This window comes from Syngnathus floridae, chromosome 4 (genome assembly GCF_059516105.1).
Source record: "Syngnathus floridae isolate MCC-2025c chromosome 4, RoL_Sflo_1.0, whole genome shotgun sequence".
Taxonomy (NCBI): domain Eukaryota; kingdom Metazoa; phylum Chordata; class Actinopteri; order Syngnathiformes; family Syngnathidae; genus Syngnathus; species Syngnathus floridae.
Window position 1 is genome coordinate 3,426,286 of NC_142416.1, and position 12,098 is coordinate 3,438,383.

The window sequence follows — 12,098 nt, forward strand, 5'->3', positions numbered from 1 at the left end:
CGTCCTGGCCGCGGAACAGTGGACCAGCTCTACACCCTCGGCAGGATCCTCGAGGGTGCATGGGAGTTCGCCCAACCAGTCCACATGTGTTTTGTGGACTTGGAGAAGGCGTTCGACCGTGTCCCTCGGGAGGTTCTGTGGAGGGTGCTTCGGGAGTACGGGGTGCCGAGCCAACTGATAAGGGCGGTTTGGTCCCTGTGTCACCGATGCCAGAGTCTGGTCCGCATTTCCGGCAGTAAGTCGGATTCATTCCCAGTGAGGGTTGGACTTCGCCAAGGCTGCCCTTTGTCACCGATTCTGTTCATAATTTTTATAGACAGAATTTCTAGGCGCAGCCGAGGCGTTGAGGGGGTCCGGTTTGGGGACCTCAGAATCACATCTCTGCTTTTTGCAGATGACGTGGTGCTGTTGGCTTCTTCAGGCCGTGATCTCCAGCTCTCGCTGGAACGGTTCGCAGCCGAGTGTGAAGCGGTTGGGATGAAGGTCAGCACCTCCAAATCCGAGTCCATGGTCCTCGATTGGAAAAGATATGCCCTCTCCGGATCGGGGATGAGATCCTGCCCCAAGTGGAGGAGTTCAAGTATCTTGGAGTCTAGTTCACGAGTGAGGGGAGGATGGAGCGCGAGATCGACAGGCGGATCGGTGCAGCGTCGGCAGTAATGCGGACCCTGTACCGGTTTGTTGTGGTAAGAGAGAGCTGAGCCAAAAGGCAAAGCTCTAAATTTACCGGTCGATTTACGCTCCTACCCTCACCTATGGTCACGAGCTATGGGTCATGACCGAAAGAACGAGATCCCGGATACAAGCGGCCGAAATGAGTTTTCTCCGCAGGATGTCCGGGCTCTCCCTTAGAGATAGGGTGAGAAGCTCGGTCATCTGGGAGAAACTCGGAGTAGAGTCGCTACTCCTCCACGTTGAGAGGAGGCAGATGAAGTGGCTCGGGCATCTTATCAGGATGCCTCCTGGACGCCTCCCTGGGGAGGTGATCCGGGCATGTCCCACCGGTAGGAGACCCCGGGGACGACCCAGGACGCGCTGGAGAGACTATGTCTCTCAGCTGGCCTGGGAACGCCTTGGGATCCCCCGAGATGAGCTGGATGAAGTGGCCGGGGAGAGGGAAGTCTGGGAGTCCCTCCTAAAGCTGCTGCCCCTGCGACCCGACCCCGGATAAGCGGAAGAAGATGGATGGATGGATGGATGGATCACCAAATGATTCCCGAGCACGGCACCGCTGCTGCTCACTGCAGGTTAAATAAATTGATGGGTTAAATGCAGAGACAAATTTCACCACGCCCATTTGTGTGTGTGACAATCATTGGGTCTTGTGACCGAAGCAGCACCAAACACGATTGCATCCACTAGACAGCTCTTCATTCGCCACTCAATTTGCATTACACATAGGCTCAATTTAATAGGAAGTCATGTGATCAGATCCACACACTTGCATCCATCAGACACAAAGCTAGGCACATTGTCACATACTTCCGATTGAGCACTACAGTCAAGGAGAAGCTTGCTCAAGTGCAGCAACATACGGGACGACCAACCCTGAAACTCATCAATGAGGTGCCAACACACTGGAACAGCGCCTATGAAATGCTGAATAGGCTACATGATGAGAGTAAAGCATTGTGGGTATCTCTGGCCTCTTTAAAAACTGACTCCACTTACAGCTGATGAGTTCATCATCATAGGAGAAACACTTCTTGTGCTTGCTCCTTTCCATCAAGCGACAGTGGAGTTGTCTGAAGAGAGGCGAGTGTCAGGGTCAAAGGTCATCCCGATTACGAAAATACTATATCTTGCACTAGTGTGTAATGCTTCAACCTTGCACACACAGGCAGCCATACACCTGCATGAACACCTGAAGCGTCGAGTCACAGACACTGCTTCCAAACTGGAGTCATTAAGTGTCTTGACCCTAGCAACGCTTCTAGACCCCAGATTTAAATCACTCAGGTTCCGCAGTTCCTCCAAGAGCAATGAAGCCATCAATAGACTGCGCTCGGAATGTGTCAGTAATCGGAAGCACAAATGAGCCGCAGCCGGGACCGTCTTCACAACAGCTGTCTGCACCCACTTCAGGCATGCTATTCTGCATTATTTGTTTGTTGTTGTTTGGAAATCATGTACTAAAATCCCAATTCATTGTTTTTTAGATAACCTTTGGCAATATCCGGACATTGAAGTGGTCAGACAAAGCAAAAGAGCCACAGCCAATGCCATCCAGGAGGTTCAAAGATACCTGGCAGAAGGCAATATTGCCAGGTCCCAGGATCCAATCAGATACTGGGACAATCAAAAGACCCATTACTCATACCTCTTCCGGCTTGCGTTGCAATTTCTCTGCACTCCAGCCTCATCTGTGCCGTGTGAGCGGGTGTTTTCAACGGCTGGAGAAATTGTGCTCAAAAAGCGCAACAGGCTCAATTTCAAGACGTTGGAAAAATGTATTGTTTTTTTATATAAGAATTTGTAAAAAACTAATCACAGTGCACAAGCGGGGAAAAAAAGCCACGATGTAGTGAAGCCGCGATAAACGAAACGCGAAGTAGCGAGGGATCACTGCATAAACTATATATCAAATAGTTATAATATAAACAACAATTTTAACAAACCATCTGTCACTCCAAATCATTAAATCCATCGATCGAAATTCCCCGTCCTTTATGTAAACAACGCTACGTGTGCATCGTGCCGCTGATGTCGTCAGTTGCAGTTCAAATTAGTGAGTAATCCTTCGCAACATCGCGGTTCGTTTATCGCGGTTTCACTACATCGCGGATTTTTGAATTTTGAAAATTTGTAAATCATTTCACATATAAGTCGCTCCTGAGTATAAGTCGGCGCCCCACCCAAACTATAAAAAAAAAAAAAAAAAAAAAAAAAAAAACGCAAATTATACACCGAAAAATACGGTACCGTAATTTCCGGACTATAAGACGTGACTTTTTTCCAAAATTTTGGACCCTGCGGCTTATAGTCAGGTGCGGCTTATATAAGATTTTTTTCGTGATTTTTGTGATGACGTGATCACTTTTACTCTTAACACTATTATATACAGTAAAAGCTACAAAACAAACTGACATATAACTCGTTTTCAAATCAGACGAGTAAAAACTGGTCAAATATTTAAAAAAAAAAAGCTATTATTAAAAGTGAAGACAATTTGCAATTCTAGTAATGACACACGAATTTGATGCACAATTTGTCTTCGCGGGCCACATAGAATGATGTGGCGGGCCGTATCTGGCCCCCAGGCCTTGAGTTTGACACCTGTGCTCTAAACCCTTTCTCCATTGGGACTTTACTCTGCCATATCACTCAGAGATTACACAAAGCAGTGGCGCTGTTTGGACCATCTGCATTGTATTAAAACCCAATCAATCAGCATTTAAATTCAATTCTTCTGACATTTTGCTCACCAAAAACAAGTTGTAATGAATGTGAACTTTTAATGCATTTTATTCAGAAGGTTACTTTGAACCTTAAACGGCGGCGCGGCGTACTTATGGATTTTTACGGCCTCCGGCCTCCAGGGGGCGCTCTAGCAGGAAGCAAGAGCGAGACAGGCGAAGAAGAGATAATGCGCCGATTATCTCAGCGCGTGATGCATGTTTACATTTCACGCATCACGCGATCAAGACGGTCAAGACGGTCATTACTGAAAGGAAGCCTTTATACACAAACCGTCATCATGGGGGACAAAAGAAATGCATATGATGCCGCTTTTAAGCCAAAGGCAGTCGATGTTGATGACATTATCTTGTGTCTACTCTGGAGCGTACTTATGGATTTTTACGGCCTCCGGTCTCCAGGGGGCGCTCTAGCAGGAGGCAAGAGCGAGACAGACGAAGAAGAAATAATGCGCCGAAGAAGACGTGATCGTCTCGCGCATCACCCACACACCCGCATTCACACAAAGACAGGAAGCTTTTATACACAAACCGTCATTATGGGGGATAAAAGAAATGCATATGATGCCGCTTTTAAGCTATACGTGTCGCTCGCTAGTTTAATGTAATTTAGCGCTTCGTGCATGAATAAGATTAGCATGAACAGAACCTCTTCACACTCGAAGAAATGCATAAAACCGACGACGAAAGAGAGACTGAGAAAGTGTGAGGCGAAGGATATCTAACGCTATTCCAATCGGACACTAAGGAGGAAGACTTCGATGGTTTCAGTGCACAGGAGGAAGATGAAGACGGCTCTTTTTTTTTACTTTTACTGGTATTTTTTTTTAACAAGCCCTGTAAGTGCTGTTACTTCCGTGTTGCTGCGGTATTACTGCCGCGTCACAGGCAGTGTTTGGAAAGAAATGTTAAGGTATGTTATTAAGGCTTTATAAAAACTTTCTGTGTCCAGTCTTTCTTTGCTAATAACTCGCGTGCACACTTCCGCGTTGCGGCGGTATGACTGCTGCGTCACAGGCAATGTTTAGAAAGACATGTTCAAGTATGTTATTAAAACGTTAAAAAGGCTTTCTATGTATTATCTTTCTTTGTAAAAAACTCGTGTGCATGTGCGGCTTATAGTCCGGTGCGGCTTATGTAAGAAAAAAAATGAAATATCCCTGAATTTTAGCTGGTGCGATTTATAATCCGGTGCGGTTTATAGTCCGGCAATTACGGTACTTAAATTATAATAATGTATATACTAGGTCATCAAATCAGTGTCAGTTGTCTGTCAACGAGGTTGCCTTTGGGATTTTTAAGGTCCAGCAGGTGTCAGCACTCACTGACACAGTATCGACACAGTATCAGTACAGTTTGGCAATGTGTTGAAACTTCATGACGCCTCATCTACCCATCACTACTGAGTTTACCGCAACAAGAGGGACCCTACACATGCGATCGAAACAACAAGACAACAAAGAAAACAAGGATTACACCACTGACCCTTGCCACCTGGAATGTTCGCACACTTCTTGACAGAGACAAGTCAGAAGGACCCCAGGGTCACTCAGCGCGCATTGCAAGTGAACTCGCCATGTATAACATTGACATTCCTGCACTCAGCAAAACCAGACTGGCAGGAGTGGGCAAACTTTGTGAATGAGGTGCAGGATATATCTTCCTTTGGAGTGGAAGAGAGAAGAGAGGCAGGAGTAGGCTTTGCAGTCAAGTCATCGTTGGTTGCGTGAATGATGGCCTTATGACATTGAGACTACCCCTTTCTTATGAACAGAAGCACACCACCACTATTGTCAGCGTCTATGCCCCCACCATGACCAACCCAGAGGAGACCAAGGACACATTTTATGAAGACTTGAACACTGTCATCTCCACTTTTCCTCACGCAGACAAACTTATCATTCTTGATGATTTTAACGCGAGAGTAGGTCGTGATAGCGTCCCCTGGGAAAGCGTGATCAGGAAGAATGGAGTCGGCAACAGCAACAGCCTACTACCTCCCCAGACCTGCACAGAGCACGGCCTCCTGTACAATAGAGTCTTTAAACCTCCTTACCCACAACAGAACATCATGGATGCTCCCCCTATCAAAGCACTGACATCTTGTGGACTACGTCATCGTAAGGAAGAGGGACAGGCAAAACGTATGAGTCACGAAGACCACGTGTGTCGCTGAGTGCTGGACAGACCACCGCCTTCTTGTCTCCAAACTCAAACTTCACATCCAGCACAAAAGACGGCCGCAGGGTGTGAGCGCACCAAAACGCTTCCTGCACCCTGGTGTTTTTCCCTTGCACGTGACCGGCTGCTGCGCCTCCTGCGCTTGTCCTCAGCATTTTGCTCACATGCATGCTCCGTTCCATCAGCGTGTATTTAAACGACGTTCTCCCGTCATGTACAAACTCGCAAAATAGCGAAGCCGCAACAGGCAGAGCGGTGAGAGATCACTGTACACATATTGTATTGCACAGGAACAATTTGAGATGTGAATGGAGAGAGCAGACTATATTAACTTGATGAGCGTTTATGTAAAAATATTGAATGATTAAACTTAAGCAGGTACAAGCCTCAAACTGAAATGTTTCTACCTTTTCCTTGCATTCGAATTATACGATCAGAGTTGAATCTCTGGCTGGAAACCTTCTCCTCAAGATTAAACATTCTCCTTCCATCAATTTCTTCATCTGAGATGACATCCTCTTGGTAACGCCGCCGGGTACCAGACCGCTGAAGAGACAAATAAATATTGGTTAGATTGGTTGGACCTCACGCTACGGCCCATGTTGCTGTTTTGGAAGATGAGTGTGAGGACTGATTGTGTTTGACGGACGAACAGACGAAGGGAAGTAGAAGGTTGAAAAATGTGTGACGAGAGAGAGAGAGAGAGAGAGAGAGAGAGAGAGAGAGAGAGAGAGAGAGAGAGAGAGAGAGAGAGAGAGAGAGAGAGAGATACTTTATTGATCCCAGGCGGAATTTGGTTTTCCAGCAGCATTTAGAATGAGTACTACTTGTAAAATAGTTTATGTGCATAAGCTGATAGCTCACGCTGCGATAGTTATCCAGGCATAATATCTACAATGAAATGGCACGTACAAAAAACGCCCGCATTTTTCATTTATGCTGTTGGGAAGTTCGCAGCGCATAAAAGTTAATACTTGGATATTCTTACCCCCATGTTTTCACGAGATGTTTTCGATATAGTCGTTTACTTCTGCTGCTGCTTAACGTATTACAGTATTTTTCTTTTTCGTCTATTTCTCGTCTACTTCTTCTCGGCGTCTTCTTCTTCTCGTCTCCTTCTTCTCTTCTTCTTCTCCTCCTCCTCCTCTTTTTCTTCTTCGTCGTCTTCTTCTCTCTGAGGCCCCGTTCGAATTCTCGCACTTAAACTCTACGCCCGTCAGGGAAGTGCACTACATGTTTTAGCATATGTCAAGCGTGCGAAAACTACGGAACTTAGACACGCGTTACGTCAACAAAAACTGACACACTAGGCTCGGAGGAGGAAACGTTGACAAGCTCCACTCCGCGTGGTGATCGGCGCCACAGAGGAGCAGAGGCATGATAGTTTGCTGACCGGCTCGTCAGTTTGCCTCGGCACCTCCTCTGCTGGCATTCCAGCCCTTTTCTTAAATAAAGACTCCGTGTTGCACATGGTTGTCCTGCCTCGTTCGTGACTTCCACAGGGTCCACGAACGGGCGTTAGCGTGATCACCTAATGTGATTTTACCTTCATATTTGAGGAGAATTTTCGCTGGGCACAGGGAGCAGCTAGCATGAAATAGATCGCCCGGGCATGGTCTTAGTGTTCCAAATTTTTTTTTTCCTGGAAGACCATAAAAATCCGGGACAGGTGGCAATAATAACCCACAGTCCGTGTGAATCGATTGTCTCTGCCAGTGGATATCGCAACAGCAAAAATATAGAACAGCAGAGTGTCTTTAAATTTATAGCGCTAGTCTAAAACAGCAAACAAGGTCATCTTGATTCTTATGAATTTTAATAGCAATCACATTCAATAGTTTATCCCACTGTCTAAAACATTTTTTAATCACTGTTGAAAAAATAAATATAATTTAAAATATATTGTTTATTTATTTTATTCAATTATTACACTCCATATATATACATATATAGAAATAGGACTTTATTTATATAGCACGTTCACAACATCTTTCATTGTAATATAACTAATTTTAATAACACCTTACAGATTTTTGTTGGTGGTGGGCCTTGAGATTTCTTCCAATGAAAAGATGTGCCATGGATTACAAAAGGTTGGGAAACATTGTCCTAAATAACTGAATGTACCGCCTTATACCGACATAATGATGGACACTCTGATGAAGGCGGAAGAAACCACCGAAACATGTCAGGTAATGCACCTAAAATAATTTGTTTGATATAAAAGAACCAGTGAAATGATTAAAATGGAAAAACAAGATGAACTTAGTACAGCTATAATGATGGACAGTTTGATTTTGAAGGGTTTTCAAAGCTGAGGTAGAAGAAACAGAGAGAATGTTAAACAATACATGAATGATTCCCTGCCATTACTATGGAATTGGATTACCGTAATTTCCGGACTATAAGCCGCGACTTCTTTCCAAAATTTTGAACCCTGCGGCTTATATAAGATTTTTTTCGGGATTTATGTGATGACTTGATCACTTTTATACAAAAAGGCTGTGGACCACTGTTGTGCGGTATCTTGAAGAAAAAAACAACAATAAAAATACTATTTTGAAACACTACTATGGCTGCCGCTTATTCTGGCTGTCTTGCTTGTGACTATTATGATCTTTAGTAGGAATGCACGCTAGGTGACCAGGGTCAAAGGGCTCTAAACCAGGGGTGGCAAACTCATTTCTTTCGCGGGCCCCATTGTAGTCATAGCTTCTTTCGGAGGGCCATTATGACTGTCAACCTAAATAAATGTATGAGCACCTCATATTACTATATACAGTAAAAGCTACAAAACAAACTGACAAATAACTCGTTTTCAAATCAGACAAGTAAAAACTGGTCAAATATTTAAAAAAAATATATATTATTAAAAGCGAAGACAATTTGCAATTCTAGTAATGACACACGAATTTGATGCACAATTTGTCTTCGCGGGCCACATAGAATGATGTGGTGGGCCGTATCTGGCCCCCGGGCCTTGAGTTTGACACCTGTACTCTAAACCCTTTCTCTTACTCTGCCATGTGACTCAGAGATTACACAAAGCAGTGGCGCTGTTTGGACCATCTGCATTGTATTAAAACCCAATCAATCAGCATTTAAATTCAATTCTTCTGACATTTTGCTCACTGTTTAATGCATGCCTGATGATTTTCTAAATCACGGACACTGCCAAAGTCGTCTAAAAATGTTCAGTACTTGATTGTATCTTATGTTTTGACTAATGCTAGACGCCAGTTTTCGATTACTACTGAACGTTCTGGACAGAGGGAAATATTTTGCTTAACAAAGAAAAAATATGGTTGAAAGCATGATTAAACTAAGAATATGATGACGTAAGCAAGTACATGGAGATCAAAAGAACAAACTTTGCATAGTAAGGGAACAGTAATAGATTAATGATGTCACAGCCAAAAGCTCACATAATTTCGTACAAAATCACAAAATTGAAAGAATGATGAAAGAATTAGGTGAGACAGTGTATGTGCAAGAATGGAGGAAAATGAGGAAGGTCACTTGGAGATAAAACCAGCAGGTGCCAGAGGGAGACAGCCCAGCCAAAGATGATCGTCAAGGCTGAAAAACGGAAAGGAAAACAACAGCCCCCACACATCGAATCGCCCATAATCAGCACCCAACCCCACGGAACCAGCTCTCACCGAACTAGCACCCACTCTCATGGAATCAGACTCTCCTGCGAACTTGCCCCGCCCCAAAGACTCATCACCCATCAAACTCGGTCCACACTGGCATGTGCAACTGAATACTATAAGCTGACCAAAAAACGTTGAATGTTGCCTTTTCTGAATGGAGACTTTCCGCTCTTTAAAGGCCCAGCGCTGTATTGTACTTTCCTGAAGACAGAGCTTTTTGAACAAGAATTGTGATTGAACTCAACCAACCTGTGTAAGTCTTATTTCTGCTTCAGTGTCTTAGCATTTTCCTAAATCTGAAGAAATCAAACGAGCACGCAGTGAGTAAATTGGATAGCAGGTGATTGGCAATGGCTTTTGCAGTGAGGCGCAGATAACACAATACCTAAATTGTGGACAAAATCCAACACTACATAAGGAAAATATACATATTTCACCCATTTCAGTGCCCCTTGGCGATCGGACAAAAAGTGTTCTCTATTAATCGCCCACCCCCCGTTGGACATAAACCTTCTCTAATTATCGCCCTGGGCGATAATTAGAATAAATACGGTAGCTGGTTCTTTATTGGTTGGTTTTTTGTTTTACGGCAGTCAGTACACAATGCATTTTAGCAGATGAAACAACCACGTCATAGTTCCGGTCACAAGGCTAAAAGAAGAAAAGGGAGGGGAAAAGAAGTAAAAACAAATCCTCATAAGGCAGACATCTGTTCTGTTCTGTTCTGAATGTCCTGTTATCTACTGAATGTTTTGTGTCTATGTGTCATGAATTACTGAGCTGTGCCTTATGTGTAATGGAAAGTTACCAAGCTCTGTGTGCTGTGTCAGTGTTCTGATTGAATAACTATGTTTCTATAAACTAATAAGAGTATTTACACATTGATTGACATGATAAATTATATAAATTAATAGGAATATTTACACATTGATTGACATGATAAGTATAACAGTCTGACACGTATATGTACGGGACAGGGGAGACTGAATAAGATGGTCTGTCCTGGGCTGTCCCCCAGACTCCATTGAGGTTGTGGGTGAGAGGAGAACGTTGATTAAGCTTAAATCCATCATGGACAACACCTTTCACCCCATTCATGAGATTGTGCGGTCCCTGAGCAGCTCCTTTAGCAGCAGACTTTTACACCCTCGGAGTAGGAAGGAACGGTTCCGCAGGTCCTTCATTCCCTCTGCTGTCAGACTTTACGTCATGCATGCCACCTGATAAAATGAATGTGTTTCGTCTCTTCTAGCAGCACTTGTGTTTGTCCTTGTCTGTTATTTACCCTTTTTTTGAAATTCTGACACTTGTTTGATGCTTGCACTCGTATTATTCTTGCACTCATATGCGCTGCTGTGACATGTGAATTTCCTCGTTGTGGGATAAATAAAGTTCTATCGATCAATCAACGTTTGTATAAACTAACAAAAATATGCTGTTGCTCTCTCTTGAAGACTCACACTACAAAGGCAGATGTTTTGTTTTGGTCCAATCAATGGGGAGAAAAACTGTTCAGCCACTGTTCATCAAGATCTGCAGGAGTGGCTATTTGTTTGAACAACATTCCTGGTGAAGTTATCACACATCGGACTGACACAGAAGTACACTGGTTGGCAGCTGTGGCAGAAAGTTTTTGATTTTGTTGAATGTATATGGATGCAGTAATGACTCTCAAAATAAGGCAATGATGAAAAGCTGAACTTAGAAGTTGTCTCTACTGCATATATGATGAAGTCATATGCAGTGGATATTGGAACATCACCCCGGATGACTGGTGTTAGAAAAATGTGTGTAGGTATATACATATATATATATATATATATATATATATGTATATATATATACATATATATATATATATATATATATATATATATATATATATATATATATATATATATGTTATCATGTGTTCTCTAATCAATTCTTACTGCAATATTACTGCAATATATGCTTGCTGTTTGGCTTTGCTGTTTTTTATGTTGTGCTACAGAAAAGAAAGGTTACAGCTGGGTCACGGGAGAGGTGACGGCTGGGTCAGGCAGGACGCAGCTACCAGCTTGCAACTCTGCAAAAAGAGAAATCTAAGAGAACGTCTACCGAGACAATTCGTAGAAACAACATGCCTGACCACAGTTTTACACTCTCAGATGGAGCGGCAAGAAAACGTCAAGTTTCCTGTTTTTATCATAGAGACAAAGAGAGATGCTGATTGCTTAAATTGTTTTGCAGACATTGCCATATAAGTATGCAATACTTTGTCTTTATTTTTGCTTACGAGACAAAGCCCACATGCTTTCCCCCCTCCCTTAGGGGTTTTGTCTCACATTGTGGGTAGGACAAATCCAAATAAAAAGAGTAGGAGTGCATACAGATATTTAGTGTAGTGAGATTGTTGTAAACTATCTGTACTGCACTCCACGCGAACATTTGAATTACCGTATTTGCCGGTGTATTGGTCGACCTTTTTCGATCCAAAATCGACCGAAAAAAATCGACCTCGACTTATACACCAAGTCATAAAATTTAACTTCGTATTCATCGCTTCAAATGTGATGGTAACCAAGGCCGTTTCTCATGCATCTCATTGTGCGTTGCACTTAGAAAATTTGAACCGGGCGGCGTGCGCGAGTGCGCGGCCCGCTGGAAGTCGAATGAGGCGCCGCAACCACCTCCGCGGTGCTTATAAACAGCCGATCCGCTCGGCGGGGGCTATTTTCGGCCACTTGGCTCGTGCGCACGGCCTCCCGGATGTGCCGGGCGGGTGCGCGAGCTCGCCGGCCGCTGGAAGTCCAATGAGGCGCCGCGATCTCCTCCGCGGTGCTTATAAACAGCCGATCCGCTC

The 12,098-nt window shown here is 43.8% G+C and overlaps 1 protein-coding gene across 5 annotated transcripts in view; it reads right to left on the reverse strand.

The window, feature by feature from the left end:
* Nucleotides 1–6,943, reverse strand: part of LOC148398589 (lysine-specific demethylase 2A-like) — a 170,199-nt gene extending 163,256 nt beyond the window's left edge. The window contains exons 1-2 of one of the 5 annotated variants that reach the window (XM_088372317.1): nt 6,586–6,943; nt 6,005–6,143 (exon numbers count right to left, since the gene is read on the reverse strand). In XM_088372317.1, the coding sequence (XP_088228443.1) occupies nt 6,005–6,143; nt 6,586–6,591 (145 nt within the window). In that variant the 5' untranslated portion in view covers nt 6,592–6,943. The remainder of the gene's footprint in view (nt 1–6,004; nt 6,144–6,585) is intronic. The other 4 variants (XM_088372320.1, XM_088372319.1, XM_088372316.1 and 1 more) reach the window with 4 other exon arrangements.
* Nucleotides 6,944–12,098: the final 5,155 nt, after the last annotated feature.